The sequence below is a fragment of the Protopterus annectens genome, chromosome 5.part0, assembly GCF_019279795.1.
Source record: "Protopterus annectens isolate FY-2018-M chromosome 5.part0, PAN1.0, whole genome shotgun sequence".
Classification (NCBI taxonomy): domain Eukaryota; kingdom Metazoa; phylum Chordata; order Ceratodontiformes; family Protopteridae; genus Protopterus; species Protopterus annectens.
Window position 1 is genome coordinate 282,759,714 of NC_056735.1, and position 22,730 is coordinate 282,782,443.

Genomic DNA, 22,730 nt, shown 5'->3' on the forward strand with positions numbered 1-22,730 from the left:
ATCCGGATTCTACTAAAGATTCTTTTTAGTGCCCAAGAAAGCAGGGGACTGGAGACCCATCTTGGATCTCAGCCAGTTCAACAAGGCAGTTCACAAAACCAAATTTCGGATGGTCATGTTTCATTCAGTACTTCCATTCTTGGAAAAAGACGAATGGATGTGCTCTGTCTACCTCCAAGATGCTTATTACCACACAAAAATGGAAAAGAGCTTCCAGGAGGTTTTTGCGCTTCCGGCTGGGAGCCAGTAATTTCCTATTCAAAACGCTGCCCTTTGGACTCACCACAGCCCCCAGGGTATTTACCAAATGCATGGCAGTGGTAGCAGCTCATCTAAGACTGCAAGGGTTTCTAGTATTTCCATATCTCGATGACTGGCTCCTCACGGCTGCCAGCAGGCGTCAGAACGGGCAAGAGATTACACCATGCATCTCTTTACATCTCTAGGAATAACTAGAAATTTCGAAAAGTCCACTTTTCACCCTCCTCAACAACTGGATTTCATTGGAGCTCACTTAGACACTGTCTCAGGAATTGCACCTCTTCCCCCAAGAAAGGCTACACCGTATAAGATCCCAGGTCAGTCAGTTAATACGTAACAACAAGGTCACAATTAGTTCTTCAAACATTAGGCTCTGTGGCAGCAGCAGTCACTCTAGTTCCCTTAGCAAGGTACCACATGTGGATATTGCAATGGCTACTAGCATCCCAGTGCCCCCTCATATACCAATGTCTCAGCCAATTCTGATTACCAATTTCTGCATACACAACCTGTTGTGGTGGCTACACCCCAGCCAGATTCTCTTGGGTCATTTCATTCTTCCCCAGCCCCAAGCCGTAATGACCATGGATACATCCCAGACAGGGTGGGGGCATTAAATGGGAAGAACAGTCCAAGGCACATGGTCTAGATTGGAGACCAACTTGCACATCAGTGTACTAGAGATGAAGGCAGTGCTGTTAACATTACAAGCATTCCAAGATGTCCTCCCTCTAGGAACCGTAGCGATTCAGACGGGCAACGTCAGTAGTCTGGTACATAAACAAAAAGCACTCAGATTTTGCCAATGAGCAATTTCTTCCAACCATTTTCTCACAGCAATGCACATTCCGGGGAGCTCCAATGTGATAGCGGACCAATTGAGCAGAACTATTCTCTCGCCTCACGAGTGGTCTCTCAATCCAGCAGTGGCGAACAACATTTTTCACCACTGGGGCCATCTATGCTGTGATCTCTGTGCCTGTCTTCTAAACAAGTGCAGAAGTTACTTTGACCTAATCCCCCCCTCAGGAGGAGTCACCCAGAGACGCTCTTCTCCACGGTTGGCCTCCCAGTCTGCTCTTTGCTTTTCCCCCAATTCCTCTCTTTTCACAGTTCCTGAAGAAAGCCAAAAGGACGGAAAATTCAATAATCCTCATTGCCCCTTCTGGCCTTGACAAGTTTGGTTTCCCTTCCTTTGGCCTCATTTAATTCGGAAACCATGGATTGTGGATGCAGCTCCAGATCTGCTGTCTCACCTGGAGTGCATGATGCATCCGAATCTCCAAAACCTCAAGCTCACTGCGTGGCTTCTCCAGTTCCCATGATTGTCAGGCATCCTTCTCTTCACCTTTCCGAAAAATTATTGTCGCTCATCACAAATCGTCTACAAGTAAATTATACCAAAGTAAATGGGAGAAATTTGCTAGATGGGCTCTGGATAATGAGACAGACCCTTACTCCAGTCCCATCTACAAAGTATTAGATTTTCTGGCTTCACTTTACCAGTCGGGTTCCTTGCCGTCAACAATTAATGTGCACCTAGCCGCAATTTCAAACTTTCATGTAGGACTGGATGATGCTTCTCTAATGTCACACACATTGAGTAAAGCATTCCTAAAAGGTCTCCTAATACCAAGACCTCCATTTAAAGAACCTCTTCCCCCTTGGGATCTAACTGAAGTACTTCAGGCCCTGACTATGAACCCCTGTGAACCATCAGCAACTTGTGACTTAAAATTTGCCTTTGAAAACCTTACTTTTGGTGGCTATCACTTCTGCCAGAAGAGTGTCAGAACTTCAGGCCCTATTGTGCGAACCCCTATACTTACTTTTTCATAAGGATAGAATTGTGCTTTGAACGAATCCATCCTTTCTGCCCAAGGTTGTCTCCGAGACTAATATTAATCAGACTCTACAGTTACCAGTCTTTTTCCCCAAATTTTTCAAACATGGGGGAATATGCTGTCCATTTACTTGACATGCACAAACAACTACATTTTTGTCTTCACGGGACAAAAGTTTTTAAAAACTCAAACCAACTTTTTGTGGCAATGTTCTTCGTGTTTCACTGTTGCAGTCATCACATTTGGGTTATCTGCTTGCAGTAGCCCTCAGTTGGCCTGATTATTAAAGTCTTGGGTCCTGTGTTGGTTGCGGTCTCATCTTCCATGACGTCAGGTAGTCAGGGGTACAAAGCATGCAGCCGACGCCATTACATCAGTCTTTCTTGCTGTGTGGTGCCTGAAGCAGAAGCACTTCGCAAGTGCCGGTCGGCCGACTCCTGAAATTTTCGTTTTAGAGTTTCAGAACCAAAGTCTTCAACTAAGCTAAGTACCCTGTTGGGGAAACTTTTTCTTGCACTAAACCGATGTCAGTAAAAGTTGTTAATTGTATTTCTTGTGGAAAGCAAATACCTCATAAAGGTTTTCATTCATACTGCATTCCTTGCTTAGACTCAGACCACAACGTACCTCTCTGTCGGTTTTGTGCCTTATTTAAACAATGAACTATTCATCGTCTGTTTGTTTACGCTTCTAAATATTTTAGTACTCTGTTCAATTATCCAGAATTGGCTTTGGTAAGCCACACGACTACCGACATTCCGAAAAAATGCAAAGCTAAAGACCGCATAGGTCCAAAGCTGCCGTCGACACTTCTCCTAAGCTAGTTGCCAGTTCGCCAGTACTCATTGAGGCGCTTTCGCAGTCCCTGACACCTGCTACTTCAGATTCGCAGGCCTCTACTGAGACCCATTCAGAGTCCGGTATGCCGCGAGATGCTTCAACTGTGGAACCTGTGGATATCTCTAGCTTGGATGAGTCCGGAGCCACTGTGCAGGCACTGGCTTCTGAGAGTGAATTTAGGCCTACTGATTTGCATATTAAACAGACACCATCTTCTTCTTCAAGGCCTAAAACTCGATCCATGCCTAGAAAACAGACGCCCAGGCCGCATGGGCAGGCCTCTATGCCTAAAAAACAAATGATAAGAATGGCTGAAGACCTTATTACTCCAATCAGGGGAAGCCACCCTTCCCCATCTGAGACATAGGACTGATTTTTCTTATGATTCTTCTGATCAGGACTTTGAAATTTGTTTCCTCTGACCAAGGTTTATCCTGATCTACCTGTGAGGATTCTTATGCAGAGGACTCCATGCCCTCTGCTTCCCCTCCAGAGGATTTCTCTTTTGGTGAAACCTTGCATACTCTTAGGGAGCATTTTCACTGGGAATGCAAGGATTACTCTGATTCTAAAAAGAGGTTTGGGGATTTTTTACTCCTGCCCCAACACAGGCCTTTAGCTATCCCCCCTGTACTGGACATGATGATGCCTTCTCGGAATCTAGCTTGGCCCCTGTCTCTTTACCTCCTGCTCCCAGAAAACCTGATGGGTATTACAGAATTCCTGACTCTCACAAGTTCCTCTTTAAAAATCCTACTGCGGATCCTGAGACCATTTCGCAGGGACCCAAGGGCATTAAGACGACTACTGCCAAAAATCCTACTCCCTCTGATAGAGATTCCAGGGTGCTGGATAGATGGGGTAAGATGGTATACACTTCTGCAAACTTGGCTATTATGGCCTTAAACTGCCAGTTTCATATGTTAAAGTATCAGCAGCATATTATTGGATTGCTTAAACAGAAAGTTATGTTGACTCCTGACTGTGCTGAAAATAAAGATTTACAGGATTTAATGCATTCTGCTGAACAAGTTGGAAAACATACTTTGCAATGTGGTTTTGATTCATAAGAGGCATCTTGCTGGGCTGCTGCCACTAGGTCTGTACTTAGAAGGCATGCTTGGCTTAAGGAGCAATCTTTGCATTAAAGCTAAATTGCTGGATGCTCCCTTAAACCAAGACCACTTGTTTAGCAACAAAGCAGAAGTAGTACTCAAAAAGATGGAGGAAAAAGCTAAATCTATGCAAACTGTTAAAGATTTCCTGCAAGTACAGCCTCCCAGATTTAGTAGGCATTGGCCCTAAGAATTGGTCCTTTCCTGCCTCTTCGAGGCCTTTTCAGTCCAAACCCAGAACCAGCAGAACACCCAGGCTTCAGTCCCAGGGTACTCGCAGGGCTAAGCAGTGGGGGGCTCCCACTTCCAAAGCAGGGAGTAGTAAGACTCCCACCTATGGTAAACTGTCTCAATGACTTAACTTTAAAACTTCCAGGCCCTGCACAACTTACTGACCCTTTAGGGGGAAATATTGCCCTGCAGGCAAAAAATTGGGAACTCATTACCCAGGACAAATGGGTTTTAAATATAGTTTCCCAAGGATACATATTCCACTTCCACTCCTTAACAACCCCAAACGGTTGGCCAGATCTACCCCTACATCAGTGGGCAGAGGCTCAAAAGCAAGTTCTTGCTCTCTTAAGTATTAGGGCTATTCAGCCTGTCCCAGAAGAGGAAAGGGAACAAGGTTTCTACTCAAGACTTTTCCTGGTGCCCAGAAAAGACAACTCCTGGCATCCTGTCCTGGACCTCTCTATCCTAAACACATTTTTGGTGATCCCAAAATTCAAGATGCTAACTCTTCACCAGCTGCTTCCTATGCTAGGCAAGGATGCCTGGTTGGCAACACTGGATTTAAAGGAAGCCTACCTGCACATCCCAATAAGGGAATCTTGCAGAAGATACCTACACTTCAAAGCAGGCTACATGCACTGTCAATTCTCTGCACTGCCCTTTGGCTTATCTACTGTGCCCAGGGTATTCAGAAAGTGCCTAGCTCCAGTCATTGCATTTTGCAGGCAAAGGAATATTCAAATATACCCATACCTGGACGATTGTCTAATTCAGGTAGAAAGCCAGGACATACTGTTGAATCATCTGGCTTTTTTACAGAAATTGCTAACTTCTCTGGGGTACACCATAAACTAAAATAAATCGCATCTTGTACCCTGCCAACAGATTGTATTCCTGGGACAAGCTTGAACACAACTTCCAAGATGGCTTTCCTCACTCCAGAGAAACAAGTTCATTTGACAGCCTACTTCAAACTACTGGCCACAAAGACCCAGCTGTCTGCAAGGAAAATACTTCAAGCCCTGGGATTCATGGCCTCCTGCATTCTACTAATTCCATATGCAAGACTGCATATGAGGAAACTACAATGATATCTAAAAAGTTTATGCTGTCAACATTCACAGGATCTAGAATCAATGATTCCTATCATACCTTCCTTTGGTGGGCAGAGGCCTGCCACCAAAACAAGGGACTGACATTCACTCTACCCCCTGCCGCCCAAACCCTAACAGATGCATCTGACTATGCATGGGGGGCTCACTTGGCAGGGAAGTGCATTCAGAGCAAATGGAACCCAAGTCAAATGCACCTGCATGTCAGTCAAAAAATGTTAGCTGTAGAGAATACTCTGACAGCCTTCAAGGACCACATTCTTCCAGCAGAGTTAATGGTAAAAACGGACAATACCACTGTTATGTGGTACATAAACAAGCAGGGGGGATCCCACTCATACCCTCTCTGCAGACTAGCCATGACTCTGTGGAACACAGCCTTGAGCTACCAAGTGCAACTTCATGCTCAGTTCCTGCCAGGAAAGTTAAATACACTGGCAGACAAACTAAGCAGAAATCTCATGGACCCACACAAGTGGAAACTGGAACCAAAGATATTCAACATGTTGAGAAACAAATGGGGGAGCCCAGAGATAGACTTGTTTGCCTCCCCCCAGAACTACCAATTGGACGACTTCTGCAGAAGGACTCCCCACAAACAAGCTTGGAAAGTGGATGCCTTGTCCTTCACCTGGAAAAACCTATCAGTTTATGCCTTTCCCCCTCTGCCTCTCCTCTCCAAGGTACTACTAAAGATCAAACAGGACAAACCAAGGACGATACTGATTGCACCAGACTGGCCACGCCAACACTGGTACCCCCTTTTGCGCAGTGTGTCACTGCTGGCACCTGCGTCAAACCCGTGCCCTACTCTCCCAGCAGGAGGGCCAGATTCTGCACCCACAGCTTCAAACCCTGAACCTGGCAGCCTGTCTAATTATCTGATCTCTCCGTTACCATCCCTCAGTAAGCAAGTGTTGGATGTCATTCTGGAGGCAAGGAGGCCTAGTACTAGAAAATCCTATGCTGAAAAATGGAAAAGATCCTGTTCCTGGAACCAAACTTGGGATGGGCACATCAGCGTCCAATTTACCTCAGATTCTTCAATACCAAACTGAGATGCTTCACAAGGACCTTTCCTTCTCCTCCATCAAAATTAATGCCTCAGCCATTTCAGCTCATTATAACACAGAACCACCCTTCTTCTCTCATCCACTACTCAAGCAGTTCCTCAGAGGGGCCAAAACCTTAAGACCACCCAGGAGAGCCCCTACTCCAGCCTTGGACCTTAACTTTGTATTGGAAAAACTCACTCTACCTCCTTTTGAGCCGGCTGCAAATGCAGAATTAAAATTCCTTTCTTGGAAAACAGCCTTTCTTTTAGCCATCACTTCAGCAAGAAGGGTGTCTGAATTACAGGCCGTCATGGCAGTGGAGCCTTTCATAATCTTTCATGCGGACAGGGTGTCCCTCAGGACCAATCCCTCCTTCATGCCCAAGGTGGTATCCAGTGTGGCCCTTAATCAGTCCATTCATTTGCCAACCTTCTTTTCTAATCCACAAAACAAAAGGGAACGAATAGTGCACTCCTTAGATGTGCACAGACAACTTAGATTTTACTTGGACAGGACTAAACCTTTCAGGAAATCTCAGCAGCTGCAGGTTGCATTTGCTGCAGAGGGGAAGGCCATTTCAACGCAAACCATTTCTAAATGGGTAATCCATTGCATTCATTTCTGTTACAAGCACCATGGAAAATCTACCCCACAGGGGATAAGACCACATTCAACCAGGGCTGCATCTACCTCTACAGCCTTTCTCAGAGGTGTCCCTACCAGGGACATCGTATTAGCTGCTACCTGGAGTTCTGTACATATAGTCACTAAGCATTACCATTTACCAATTTTCTCTAAAGCCAGAGCTGGCTTTGCCACTGCAGTCTTGCAGGGCCTTATAGCTGGTCCTAATGCTATCTAATTTCCTCCTCCCATCCTTAGCTTTGGGGAATCTACCCAGATGTGATGACTGCAACAGTGAAACATGAAGAACATAATACAGTTGTGCACACTTACCATAAATCTAGATGTTTGAGTGTATTCACTGTTGCAGTCCTAGTTACCCTCCCTCCAGCCCCCTGACTTCTATTAGCTGTACCTCTATTCTTGTTTACTACGCTTAAAGCATTTTGGTGCATTTGCTTTTTTGCTGGAGGTGTAAACCTTGTATATATAATTGCTTCCCATTATGGGGGCACCTGACATCTGGGGCAAGAAAGACTGATGTAATGGCGTCGGCTGCATGTTTTATAACCCCTGACGTCATGGAAGATGAGACAGCAATCGACACAGGACCAAAGACTTTGATAATCAGGCCGAGCTACTGCAAGCAGGTAAACCCAAATGTGATGACTGCAACAGTGAATACACTCTAACAGCTACATTTATGGTAAGTGTACACAACTGTACTTTTTCTTCTCTCCATCTAGATAATCCAGTTTCTGAAGTTGCCTTGGCTAACTGGCTTAGAGACTGCATCATATTCATTTATCATTCTAAAGGACTCCAGTCCCCAAAAACAGTTCAAGCCCATTCTACAAGAGCAGTAACTACGTCTGCAGTCTTGCATGCCAGAGCTTCATTAGATGACATTTGTGCAGCAGCCTCTTGGTCTTCTCATCATACTTTTATCACTCATTACAAATTGAGTCAGGTCTCAAGGGGACGAGCATCCTTTGGCTCTGTGTGCTTAGGAATATGCTTCCGTGAAACCTCCCAAAGCTAAAGTAGCTGGGGGCTCTGTCCCATTGTCAAGGATTGCGTGATGATTGACAACGTCAGATAAAGAAGTCTTACCATAATATTCCATCTGTGTTGGCCTCTGTTAATCTAACTATCATGTATCCATGACCTTTCACGTCTGCCTGCACCTCCTTTGCAAATTTGATCTGAGTTAATCTGAGAGGAGCATCATGTGTAGAGCCTGGCTCGAGAGTTTGGAGAGTACGAGCTGAAGTAAACTGCTGTCTCCGTTCCAAGGTTCGGATATTCATTTTGCTTAATTTAGTTGGGTCAGAGGCTATTGAAAGAGAGTGTTTGTTTGTTTATGCACCAGAAGTGTATACAGGAGAGGAGGAAACTGACATATTGTGGTACCGGCTAAATGAAGCGAGGACTCAGAGGGCTAAAAATGTAAATTAAGAGAAATGTGTAACCCTCAGACAAATCTTACATTAGAGAGGCACTTTTTTTAAACAAAAGACCAAAAGCCAGGTGAAACTTTGGCAGCTTATATCACTGACATGAGAAATAAGGCCAAAATGTGTAGATTTAGTGACTTGAAGGATGAGTTAATAAAGGACAGGCTTGTGTGTGGTATTAATAGTGCTGCATTGAGAAAGATTTTCCTTTGTGGCAGTGATTTAATGTTAAGCAAAGCCATAGAGATATTTTGAATCCATCAGCTCACAGAAAGGCACACAGATATGCTTTCAAGTGAAATGAGCATGGTTTCATCAGCCTCTAGAGCAAACAAAGACAGCGTGCAACACGTGGCAGGCAGAAACAGGCCTAAGCACATGGCATCTGCAACCCCTGCAGGTTTTTCAGGGAGGACCCGTAGCTTTCTAGCAAGTTCTAAGACTAGCTCAGTAAAACGGACATGCTCAGTGGAGTGCAAGAGTGAGTCAGCAAAACCCAAGTCAAGTCTTATTGTTAACTGTCGAAATTGTGATGCCAATCATGAGTCTAAAAGGAGAGAAGTGCTTAACATTTGGTCAGCAATGCCACAAGTGTAAAAAAAATGGAATCACTTGTAAAAGTTTTATAAGTCAAGCAAGCCTTATTCCATTACTAAGAAAGGTCACTCAAAAAAAGCAAGTTAAGCTTATAGAAAGCTGCAACCCTACTTTCTATGTAGATGGTGCATCAGTGGTCAGTGAAAAGGTTAATGCAATAGATTTATTGGCAAGTAATCAAGTATTTTGTACTGTACTGATCAATGGTAGACCCACAGAGCTCAGAGCAGACACTGGTTCAAAGTGTAATGTAATGTCAGCAGAAACATTTGCTAACGTGAGGGCTGGTGAGCAACTTAGTTTAGTCAATTGTGTGAAGCTTGTTGCTTATGGAGGAGAAGCGATTCAGACCAGAGGCTCAGTAGTGCTTTCCTGCTTTTTGGCTTGGAACAGTTACAGCTTGTAATTTCATGTAGTCATTAGACCTATGCAGTCATTATTAGGTCTCAGAGACAGTTTGAGACTGAAACTACTTTCTTTTACTAAAGAAGTCCATCATGTAAGCACATGTCCCAGTTCCAGCATCACTGACGCTATTTTCTCAGAGTGTGCTGATGTTTTCGATGACAAGCTAGGCAAACTTCCAGTTGTATACTCCATAAAAGTATACCCAGAGGTCAGTCCATTGGTCAGACCAGCAAGAATAGTTCAGTAGCTATGCAGGACAAAGTCAAGGTCCATTTAGACAAAATAGTGTAGCGAGGTGTGATTCGTTGAGTCACAGAACCAACTGAGTGAGTGTCTTCCATGGTAGCTGCTTATAAGAAAACTTCAGATGAAATCAGAATATGCATTGACGCAAGAGACTTGAACTAGGCATTAAAAAGACCTCATCATCCTATGCGTACAGTCAAGGAGACTGCAACCCTGATGCCAAATGCCACTGTTTTTTCTTAGATGCAAAGAGTTAGTTTTGGCAAGTAATGCTTGATCGCAAATCTTCGCTACTGACTACATTCCGTACCCTATTTTGTAGATACACATTCCTCTGGATGCCTTTTCCAATGAATTTTGCCAAATAAGTCTTTCAGCATGCAATGGAGAAAATTATTTCAGGCTACCTGTATGCAGTAATAGTTGTTGATTTACTGGTTGGAGGTAATGGTGAAGCAGAGCATGACCGAAACCTCAGGAAATTCTGGACAGGGCAAGTGAAGTGAATTTAAAGCGCAGTCCTCTGAAATGCAAATTCAGACTATCAGAAGTTACTTATGTAGATCATTTATTTACCAGTACAGGCTTATGACCAGACCCTTCTTAACAAGCAGCCATTCCAGCTCCAGACAATTTCCAAGCTCTACAGCATTTTCTTGGTATGTTTAACTATTTGGACAAATTTATCCCTGGCTTTACTGGGTTATCAGCGCCTTTGAGAGCTAACATGCAAAAATGTTGCCTAGTCATGGTTGGAACAGCACCAGAGAGCATTTGATAACTTCAAACATTGCTAAAAATTGCTAACCTGCCTCCATTAAGATACTATGATGTCCACAAACTAGTAGTTCTTTCCTGTGATGCTTCAAAGTTCGGCCTTGGTGCAGTTATTCTTCAGGAGGGTAGACCTGTTGCCTATGCATCTAGAACTCTTACCCAAACTTAAATGTAGTATTCCCAAACTGAGAATGAACTTTTGCAATTGTGTTTGCATGTTCGAAGTTCCAGGATTATATTTATGCCAAGCTATCCAGATAGAAACTGGCCATCAACCTCTAGTCACTGTTTTAAAAAGGTCTATGCATTCAGCTCCAGCGAGACTACAAAGAATGATGCTCAAATTGCAAAAGTATAATTTCAAAATGGTCTATACAAAAGGTAAACTTCTTTATCTGGCTGATACCTTATCCAGATCGTCCAGAAATACCACAGAACAGCTTGATGCAGAGAATTTTGACTTTTTCTACCATGAGACTTGATGCGCTAAGAGATCATACAAAGACTGATCCAATTTTGCAAAAGCTCAACCACTTCATCAATGTAGGATGGCTATCAGAGCAGTCCTGTGTACCGCCAGAAGTGCATCCTTGCTTTCCATACAGAGTTGAGGTGCTGATGGAAGATGGTATCATTTTCAAAGGTCCAAAAGTTATTGTTCATATTCCTTACAAAGTGAATGCATCCAGATTTTGCATCTTGGCCACCCGGATTCCGATTTTGCCAAAAGAAGGGCAACAGGACTAGTATTTTGGCATTATCTATCGAAAGGCATTGATAGTGCTTTCATCTTGTTCAGTGTGCAACAGTACTAAGCCGCATTTGCAAAAAGAGCCACTTCAGCGAAGCCAAATTCCTGAACTACCTTGGTCAACAGTAGCCACTGACACATTTGAATGGAACAATCAGCATTATTTAGTGTTGGTAGACTCTTATTCGAACTGGTTTGAGATTGATTTGCTACCTAACATCCAGTGCTGTTATTACTAAGATGAAACATCATTTCTCAGTCCATTGTAGTCCACATACCATTATTTCTGACAATGGTTCTCCGTTTACCAGTCAGTTGTTTCAGAAATTTACAAAAGAGTGGGACTTTATGCATGTTACTAGTAGTCCTGAATACAAACAGTCAGCCTTGCTGAAAGAAAGAGGTCAAAGCGTGACAATACCAATATCTTCTTGAATTTATTTAATCTCATAAATATACCCCATGACAACCTAATTGACTCGCCTGCCCAGAGACTGCTATCTAGGCAAACCAGAACAACCTTTCCTATTAGTTCTAGTTTGTTGGTACCTAATGCTGTAAACAGCAGAGCAATCAAAGCTAAACTTATTAAAAAGTGTTCTTCTCAGAAGTCCAGCTATGATAAAACGAGCAGATTTCTTCATCAGTTAAAAGGAGAGAGTGAGAATGCAAATGGCAAAAGGCTTTGATCGAATTGGTCAAGTGAGAGGTATTATGTACCAAGCAGAGATCCTACTTAGTGGAATCTGAGGGTATAGAATACAGGAGAAACTGCAGACATTATCTTCCTGTATCAGAAACGATATCACAGCATTGTACCTGTGATGCAGACTGTAGATCTCAGAGCAGCCCTGACAGTGTTCGTAACAAAGAACATATCTCCGTGTCCATTCCCATTCTTGATGATCTCCCAGTTGTCCCCAATGTTTAACATTCCTTGAATATGGTCCCCATTGCTAGATCCAATTCTCACTTTTATGTTGCACGGTCAGGTCGCGTTTCCAGACCTAGTGTAAAATACAAAGCAACTTGCGCATGATTGTTTTATATGAGTCTGATTTTGCATGATTGCATGTCAGATAATTAGTTCTGTATAATTGCATGTCAGAAGATCTTTCTGTAAATTGCATGTCATTGACTACTGTTATTTCGTATATGGACGATTTCTCAGAGGGAGGATGTAGATCAGAGCTTGTGTATGTAACTTTAAGAAGCATTTCCAGATGTAAGCACTTGTGTATAAATAGTGAGCACTTGCAGGCAGCAGTGCCATTTTGAGAGAACAGCCAGAGTGTTAACATGTATGAGTGTGGTAGTTGGTCTGTTAATAGGTTTAAGTTACAAAGCCTCATTTCTGATGTGTTTCGTGTGTAACAAAGCTGCTTGAACTGAACCCACGATTGTTCGCCTGTTTTATCATGACCAGACGAGCTACAGTAGTAACATGCTTGCACAGTTGCTGGTTGTGCTTTTATTATGTTTGCTCTCACCAGGGCATCCCCTGATAGCTCATCTACCTTCACCCTATTGGACCATTCATTCTGGAGATGAACATTCCTGGGTGAAGCAAGTTCCCTACAGCCCATTTGTTTCTGCCTAGGATTTCCCAGTTGACACTGTTAATCCCAGTGACAGTTGAGTGATAGGGAGTGAGACACCTTGCTGGTTCGGTAGTGATGGCTCCCCCCTCCCCCATGTAAGCACCTCAGCTCCTCTGAGCCTTCTCCCGAGAGGAGATGTGCCTCCAAATGCCATGTTTCCTGTGGGTTCCTAGTGCTATAGCACATGATGACAGCACAAACTCTGCTGGCTTGGACTCCATTGACTTAATGCCCAGTGTTTCTGCTATATTGTAACTTTGTGGTCTGCCAGAGCTGCTTTTCTCTCCTCAGTGTGTGTGAGAGCTGACATAGGCCTTTTCAGATCACTTCTTAACCATCCAACTCTTCTGGGCATCTGAGCAGCCAATTGAATGGTGGTTGCTTCGGGTATAGTCAAGGCTTTATCCCTTTACACCATGGATGTGGCTCATATTGTTGTGCTCTTGGTGGTTTTGTTCCCTACCAGGTTGATCCCATATCTCCACAGAGTCTCAGACCTTGAGCACCATTTAATTAATCCTTTATTTACCAGAGTATGTTCTTCATGAACTACAGAACCATTCAGTATTTTGAAAAGGTGTCTTGATTTGTTAGTCCTTTACTTACAGAATGCTTGCCAGAAATCACACGTTAGAGATTTTCTTAATTTAATGTAGTTTTTAAGTCTGTGGTACTTTGTTGTATTCTGTTAATGTCATGTTTTCAGAAAATTAAGTACATTTGCTAAGGACTGTAATTTTTGATAATTGAAGTTGCTTGTTAAAGTGCATTTGTTTTATGTTCGTTTAGAATGCATTTCGCCCTGGGGAGCCCAATTCAAAGCCTTACCCTCCCCCCAGAAAACCCTTTGGAGAAGTGCGAGGGAAGTTACCAAAATTTAGAAAACCATTTCAGGTACAGAGGATTTATTTAAAGCCAGTTCTTTTGATAATGTGTTTATTTGTATTGCATTCATTATGTTTAATGGTCATGCCAGGTAGAATTTGCTAATTCATTGTGTATGGGCCTCTTCTGTAAATTTGAAGGTATCACTTTTGAAACCAAGAAAACCTGATAACTTATTAGGCGTCAGTGTAGAGATTAATAGACAAACCTGTAAGCTGTCTGTTCTGTTTTAAATGTAGGTAACTGTAAGCCAACACTTTTTTGTGTTCAATATGCTGGTGGTTGCGCTAAATGGTATAATGCCTAGAGCTCTGGATTCTGTTTCTGCAGCTTTGTTTGAAGTTATGATATTCCACTTGCGTCTCTTTGGTAACTATCATTTTTGAGTACCAGTTGTTTTTGGGAGAATAGCCATCAGCTTAAAATTTTGAAGCAACAGTTTTCCCTTCTTTTATTGTCTGAGACTCACTCAACAAACATATTCTGTCCTTAGCAGTGAATGATAACTCTTGTGTTCAGGGATGGACTAATCTGGTGTGATACTTGAAGTCTTCATTGGTGGATTGAGTGTTGGGGCTGCTACTTCTAACGTCCATCGCTGACCCCTCTGCTCCACTTTCATACTGGGAATATTTGACTTGGCATCATAAGCCACGCTAGATGAACTTGTCTTTTGCCTGTGTGGTCTCTTTTGGCATTCATACAGTTCAGATATTTCACACTGGAAAAGCTTCCATACTCATTGCCTAAAATGTTTGTGCAGCCACCATTCATGGCTGAGCAAAGACCTACTGTGGCATTATTTTTTTGCTTGAGAAAGTTCTGATGTAAAATAGCCGCATATATGCCAGTAAAGGCCATGAAGCATCTCTTCTATCTGTGTATTTCAAGGTGTAGTTACATTTATCCCCTCAAAACAGTGATCCTTTAACATGTAGCAGACTAGAGGCGCACAAGCCAAAAAGAAAGCTGGAGTGAAAAAAGCAGTAAATGAAGGAGGCAGCCTGGGTCTTGCCCAGCTCAACACTGCGATCAACCATGGCTTAGCCAGCATCAAGCACCCCCTATCCTATCCCCTAACCTTTAGCCAGTCTCTTCATAGGAGCTACTAGGCTAATGGCCCCAAGGTCCTTACGTTCTGTCAGTGAACCAGTTTGCAACCCACCTGATAGTATATGGGTTGATACCCAGCTGGGTGAGTTTATCAATGATGCCTGAGTCTGGGATTGTGTCATAGGCCTTGGCTAAGTCTAGGTAGGCCATATGCACAGATTTGCCATATGCACAGATTTGTCCTTGTCTAGGGCTTTGGTGATGGTCTCGAAGAAGTCCACCAGGTTTAACAGGCATAATCTCCCCTTGACAAAGCCAAACTGGGTAGGGTCGAAAATTTGGAGATTTCTTATATCTTTGTTAATAAGGTCCATGATGATTTGTTTCATGGCCTTGCAGGTAAGGCTGATCAGGCTAATGGGTCAGTAGTTCCCGAGGTTCATGGATATACCCCTTTTGTGCAAAGGGATGACTGTAGCAGTTTTCCATTCTGCTGGGACAAAGTCAGTGCTTAGGCTGTGATTGAAAAGTGTGCTCAGTGGTGATGTTAATTTCTGTTTTAACCTGTGTAGAACACAACCCGGGATGTTGTCTGGTCTTATGGAAACTCTGTTTTTGGCCTTGGAGAGGGCATTTAAGACCTGCTCCTTGGGGATACTTGGTGGGGGACAGGTGTTAGGGATACTTTGGAGTATATGTGGCGGGGACAGGGGAGTGAAGTTTTCAGTGAACCTGTCAGCCAGCATGTTTGCTATATCCACAGGTTCTGTATATGTAGTACCATTAACTACGAGTTCAGCACAAGTCTGGGCCTTACCTTTGAGGATACGGATGTAACTAAAGAATGCATTGTGGTTATCCTTAGCTTGGAAAGCTAATTTAGATTCATAGTTAGCTTTGGAGGACTTTACTAGGAGTCTTGTTTGCTTGTTTAAGTTGAAGAGGGTGTGTTTCCAGTTTTCAGACCATTCCTTCCTAGTCTTAGCAGTTTATTTCTCCTGTTGTATAGCCTATTAATGACAGTTGTCCACCAGACAGGTTTGTTTTTCCTCGAAGATCTTACTTCGGTTCTGTCAGGTATGGCAGAGTCATTACATTTGTACAGGTGCATGCGTAAAGCATTGGTGTATAACTCTGCATATGTGTCTGTTCCATTAGTGGGCGGAGTGGCTGTGAAACCGTTTATGCTGTCAACTAAGAGGTTGTAATTGGCTTTGGAAAAGTTGTTTAGTCTAGTTGTTGGGGGGGGGGTCTTGTATTATAGTTACTTCTAGCGAGACTGATTTGTGGTCAGATCTCACCAGGGATGGGCACGCACTGAGGGTGGTGCAGAGGGTCCCCCTGTTGGTGAGCAACATGTCCAGGATGTTTGAGCTTCTTGTGGGTGTGTCAACCAGCTGGTCCAGCACATTGGAGTTAATGAAGTCCAGGAACCTTTTGGTAAGTGAGTTAGAACACGTATAATTTACCCAGTCTATGGATGGGTAATTAAAGTCGCCCCAAACCAGGGTGTTGGGTTGCATCTTGATTGACTCAAGTAAACCCAAGTAGGCTGAAAGGATGGAGGGGGTCTTGCCTACAGTTAGTTGCACTTGAAATAATTCAAGGGAATCGTGCTGTTGAACCAGTCTAGAGGTGCATTTATCTTTAATGAATATTGATACACCACCTCCTTTAATTCTCACACCTTCAGTTTGTGGTCTGAATGTGTGGAAGGAAATGTAATCTGGTATAGCTGGGGCTGCTCTTTGCAGCCTTAAAACCAGGTCTCGTTGACTGCACAAATGTCAGCATCTTCCAGGATGAGGACTGCTTGCAGTGAGTGCAGTTTATGGTTTAGACTTGTAGCTTTTAGCAGCATAACCTTGAGGTTGTTTTTAGAGGGTATTTTTATGTAGGGAATTTTTTGTGATGTTGCCTAATAAAGGAACTACATACCAAAATCTCAGAGGTGCCAGATGAAAACCACCTCTGGCCAAAGTATCGAGGTCTGTCAACCATGTCATCCCAAGCTGACAGGTACTGGATCCCCTTTGAATGACAGCAGAAACTTAGCCAGTTCTTTAAGTCAGTCATTTTTTTGTTTGTAACAAATTGTTAACCACAAGTCCCAAAGCAATAAACTGCTGGTAGAAACAAAGCAAAATAAGTAACTGGTGAAGAACATCCAGCACAGAAACACATCTATTAACTAATCACGGTGCTTAGGGAGAACTTACTAACATACAAAAAAAAAACGCACAAGAATGAAACTAATGCTGTTTTATTGAATGTGAGCTGTTTTGTGAGTAATTTTGCTTCATCATACGTAAAATCACTACTTCAACAGTTTAAGTAATATACATCATTTGTGAGACTAAACCTAACCAGTCAAAATAAAATGCATTTATCACTGCTAAGCAGCTAAATAATCTTTGTTCACATTCATGTATCATTTAGAAAATTAGTTAAATAAAACTCTATAAATATAAAACACTATAAATATAAAACAAAAAAATTTAATTCTTTTAATTTACATCACTTTAAAACAGGCTTTAATGAAACATGATCATTTAGCCCCTTCCCACAAGGCAACCTCGGTTTCGATATCCAACATCCTGTCCTATCCTTTCTGTTTCATTAATTAAAATCCCCAATTCACAGATTCTCTTGTATTACTTCAACAACTAAAAAATTGAAGTCATGTGTTTCCCTCATGTGTCTTGTATTTTGCTGTTGCACTAAGTAACTGACCTTTCTGTGCACAATATATGTAATCATGGGTCCTTTCACAAAATCTTCTGTTCATTTTAATGACATAGAGGTAATAACAAACAACACAGTATGCTAAATAAGGAAGATTCTTGGAGTTAAAGTTGACCTCTGCATATAATTTATATTCTGTATCATTGTCAGGATGTTTAAACTTAGCCATTAAATGTATGTAATCACAAAAGGCACAGTTTTTACATTTCCTTGTTATGTGATCACTACTCATCTACATTTCCCTGATTACATTTGGGATTGCATAACATTTTATTGAGTTATTTCTTATTTTTATAATAAAATCTAGGATAAGTGCCAACAGCATTGCTAACAGTTATACACTTTTTAAAATATTCTAATTCTTTGTAATAATACGCTTTAAAGCAGGTGTATCAGTACTAAATGTAATAGGAACAGATACCTGTGTTAGCTTAGTTCTGCGTACTTTCGTATCTCTAGTCAAAGATGAAAAATATGGCTCCGCTTGTGTTTCATGTAGCGCTACTGCTATTGTTTATCTTACTGAATTTCCTAATCTGTATATCCCCTATTTCTAAGTCTATCATATAAATTCTCCAGGTAAGTGTTAAAATCCTTCTCCCTAACATTTAACCTAGACATACGTAATTATTGTCCTTTGACTATATTCATAAAACACGTGGGGGCATGCATACTGAAGCGATGTAAAAACGAGGTGTGATAGCATTCTTTTCTGTGTAAGTGAGTAAAAAAAATCCCAGCATCTGATCTACAGACTTTTATGTCCAGAAATTCAATATTTATGTTTGAAACATTCATAGAAAATTTCAGAAATGAGCTACTACATGGCAAATAATCTAAAAACATGTATAAACGGTTGGTGGTACCTTTCCATAATAAAAAGACTTGGTCAAGAAAATGAAGATAGAAGCACAAGTCACTACAATATTCAGACGAAAAAAACTTGTCTGTTTCCCATTGCCCCATGACCGTATTGGCGTAGCTATGGGCCAGACGTCTGTAAGTAGTAACAGTCATCAAACACAAATACATTATGTTCTAAAACTATCTGTATTGAGAAACAAAATAATTCAATAAATCTGTTGTCATATTGACCGTGTTCCTGTAAGAATAAACCTCATCATGCCTATCCCTTTTTTATTTGGAGTTCGGTAAGTAATGACATTACGTCGAGTGTTACCATATAACATCACATATCTGAGGGTATCCTATGTTTTTTCATACAAATCATCACAAAATTGTTTTGGGTCTTGTAGGACATATTGATATTCATCAAGAACAGGTTGGAGAAATTTCTCTGTATAGATTGATAATGGCTCAGTGAGCCAACCTGCACCTTTGACTATTGGTCTAAAAGGTGGAACTGTGGGATGCTTCTGAATTTTTGGCATCCCATGTAAATTCGGTATTAACGTTTCTTTTACATAGATACCATTGACCATTTATACATGTTTTTAGATTATTTGTATAGTAGTAGTTCATGTCCGAAATTTTTTGTGAACATTGCAGATGTAAAGGGTCTATATTAAATCAGCGAACGCTGATTTATCGACCCCATGTAAGCAAAAGCTTACAGTCCCGAACACTTAGAACAGAGATTTTTTTTTCCAAGGGACAAAAAACACTGTTCCACCAAAAAAAAATTAAAACATTACATAAACTCCCTACTTAAATATACCGAGATCGCACTACAGTGACTAAAACGTCAAAGTAACGGAGTAATGTGAAATGTCCTATGAAAGAAAATTTGTCACTTCTGTACCCGTTCTTGTTTCGTGGATACCCAGGTTCAAAATATTTACCCTATACTCTATTCCCCTTGTTCATGCCCAAGGAATTCGTGGTCATGCTAAATTTCAGAGACTTTTACCTGCACGTCCCTGTCATGCACAGGATGTCCAATTCGGGACATGTGATTACCATTTCCAGTTTACATCCTTGTATTTTAGGCTGTGTACTACTCCCAGAGTCTTTGAGAAATGTCTGACTCCATTAGTAATGTTCTGATAACCAGTGGACTCCACAGTTCAGTGTATCTGGACAGCTGTCTATTGCTTATGCACATGGAGGAGGAACTACAGGATGTAATGGGATCCTATCTCGCCTACATTCATAACTGATGGGTTCGGAGCTGATCCATCGGCTCTGACTCGGCCACTATATAGTAGAACGAAGTCTCTAATTGGCTGGGCTACCTCTTATCCCAGAATGCACCACACCTGCTTCCCCAGATCTCGTTTGCCGCTTTTCAAGCTAGACGTGGTCTCGTCTTGGCTGAAGCTAAGTGGTTTTTTTATTACTTTTTGGTCTTTTGACCTAGGGTTTTCTTCACTAATTTAACAAACAGCTGTTTTAACAGCTTTACGTGTGTGTGTGAACCTTTTTCAGTGTGATTGGTATTTCTCTACTTACCGGGCAAGGCCTGTTTAAGTTAGAGGGCCCTTGCCCTTATTTGTGAGTTAAGATATTGATTTTGTCTATCTTTAGGTTTGTTTTTCGTCCTACTGTACGTCCTGCTTTATCGGGCTAGCCCGTTTTAGTTAGAGGGCTTCTGCCCGTTTTGTGTTCTGTATCTCGGGCCAGTCCCGTTTTTGAGTCAAGGGCTCGTGCCCTACTTTAAGGTTACTTTTGTGGTGAAAGATAGTTGGGTGATAGGATGTCTAAAGAGCAGAAGTCTGGTTTTAAAAAGTGCACCAAGTGCAATTACAAAATGTCTATTACTGATAGCCATGCTGTTTGCGTATATTGTTTAGGATCGAAACATTTGCAGGAGACATGTAGTGTGTGTCATGCTTTTTCCTCTAGGGTCCTTCAAGAACGTAAAAATAAATTGATCCTTAAGGGCCTTATTAAGTCCTCCTTTGAGGAAGCTTTGGCTTCTCCTTCCTCTCCAGCTTCTAAAAAGAAAAGGTCGTCTGCTCCGACCAGTCCGTCGGAACCGACTTCCAAGAAGCATAGGTCAACCTCTTCTTCCTCGGCTCCAATGGCTTCGGAGCCTCGGGTGGAAGGGTCTGCCTCGATACCTCTTCCCTCGGCTCCATTGGTGTTGGAGCCGCAGGTTGGGGGATCGAGAGGCGAATCACCTGCTTCGGCTCCTTTGGTCTCGGAGCCGTTGGAGGTGTGCAGCTCAGACCCCCCCTCCCCCCCCCCGGCCCCGAAGTCTTCTTCGGCGTCGATGCTTATTCATACGGTTCCGGATCCGGTGCCGATGGTGTTGGAGCCGTTTCGGAGCTGGTCCCCTGGTCTATCGGAGCCGAGAGAGAAGTCGTCTCGGCCCCCATCTGTTTCCTCTAAATCCTCCAGGTTGTCAGACTCAGATTTGGACAGAGTTATCCAGAGGCTTTTCCAGTCCCCGGTTTTTGCAAAAATGGTCTCTACTCCAGCCCACTCGGCTCCGGAGCCGGTCCCCACTTCGACGCATCCGATTCCTCCTCCAACCTCCTTGGAGCCGTTGGAGTTGGTGATGGTAGAGCGGAGCAGAGTTGTCCAGTCGGAACTGAGACTCCCTCGGAGCTTTTCTGTTCCGACCATCATTCCTACCCTGTCCTCTGCGTCAGGGTTCGGTACCGGGACTTCCTCGGTCGGGGCCGAGGGGAACACTTTGGAACTGGTAGCTTCGGTTCCTAGTCTTCCCCTCAGAGCGTCGGCCGCAGGGATTCCGGGTACCGTCGTGGTCTCTCAGCCGGTATCCCCCGTAGAGTCTGGAGGTCCTGCTTTTGAGGCCATGAGGAGTGCGCTGGCCATGTCCTTGCTGGCTCAGCAAGTCTCTACCTCACCGTCCCTAGACTTGGGAACTGGTGCTTCTGGTGTGCTTCATTCCCGCGACAGTGGGGCCCCAGGGCCTGAGGATACCCCCTTGGGGGGGGTTCCCTTCTCCCGGGAGGTCCTTCTGAATCCGCCTCAGATGAACCTCCAAGAAAAAAATTGTGCAAGAGGAAGCACATTGACTCCCAGGATGAGTCTATCACTTCAGATACTGACCTCGATGATGCGGAGGGGTCCTCAAAATCGTCCTCGGATGACGTCTCATTCTCAGATATCCTCGAGATCCTAAGACAGAGAGGCGATTGGCAGTCCAAAACCCCTTCCGCGGAGGAGTCAGTCTTCCTCAAGGCTTTTGGGGCCCAGCCCTCCGCCTCCTGGGTGTCTCCACCCTTCGATGAATTACTAGATTGTTTCTCGAAGGGTGTGGGAACACCCTGACTCTGTGGAACCGGTGCCCGCCAGGCCTAACAAGTTCCTCTCAGCCCCTCCTCAAAAGGAATTTTTGACCAAAGGAGTTGCAGTAAATGCGATGGTGGCATCTGCCACTCAGCAAGACGTGGCGGAGGCTTCAACGTCTATTCACCCTCCTAATAAGGATTCCAGGAGCATGGATAGGTACGGGAAGCGTACCCTTTCTTCAGCGGCCTTTACCCTGCGGTCGCTGAACTACCTTTGTCATTTTACCAGGCTCCAAAGGGACCTCCTCAAAGAGTTAGGTGAGTCTGTTACGGGTAATCTTCCTGAGGCGATAGCCCAAACTGTTGGCGCCCAGATGACTACCCTATCTTCGATAGTCAACTCGTCCATGAGGCTCGTCTCATATGCGGCCGAAGGGGCAAGTAGAGCAGCGGGAACAAGCGTGGCTCTTAGAAGACACGCCTGGTTATGCTTGTGTCCCTTTGCGGAGGCTTTTAAGTCTTCCTTCACCGATGCCCCCTTTGATGGGTCCTCCCTGTTTGGACCCAAGGTGAAGGGCACACTGACTTGGTGCGAGCAGGAGGGCAAGACCTTGACTGCTGTGGGGGCCCATTTTTCCGCTCCCTGTAGACCTTACCCCAAGGCCCAGAGAGGAGGGAAAATGTGGTTCAGGAAATCTCAAAGGTCTTTCCCTACTCCACCGAGTGATCCCCCCTCTAGAGGCAGGGGGGGGATTCAGGAAGACTCCGCCCCAGAGGCGGCAGAGGCCCCTCGTAACTCTGGAGACCGCAATTCCTTTCGTGGTCCATCCTACGCTCTCCGTCCCTGAGACGTGGCCCAACTGCGCATCTCCGGAGCCAGTCGGGGGTCATTTTGCGGAACACCCACAGGCTTGGGAATCTATCACCAAGGATCAGTGGGTGCTCCGAACCATAACCGGAGG

General features: G+C 43.5%; 1 protein-coding gene across 2 annotated transcripts in view; it reads left to right on the forward strand.

Moving 5' to 3' along the window:
- BCLAF3 (BCLAF1 and THRAP3 family member 3) overlaps window positions 1-22,730 on the forward strand; it is a 798,586-nt gene that overhangs the window by 495,265 nt on the left and 280,591 nt on the right. For both annotated transcript variants that reach the window (XM_044072262.1, XM_044072263.1), the window contains exon 6: window positions 13,712-13,816. In XM_044072262.1, the coding sequence (XP_043928197.1) occupies window positions 13,712-13,816 (105 nt within the window). The remainder of the gene's footprint in view (window positions 1-13,711; window positions 13,817-22,730) is intronic.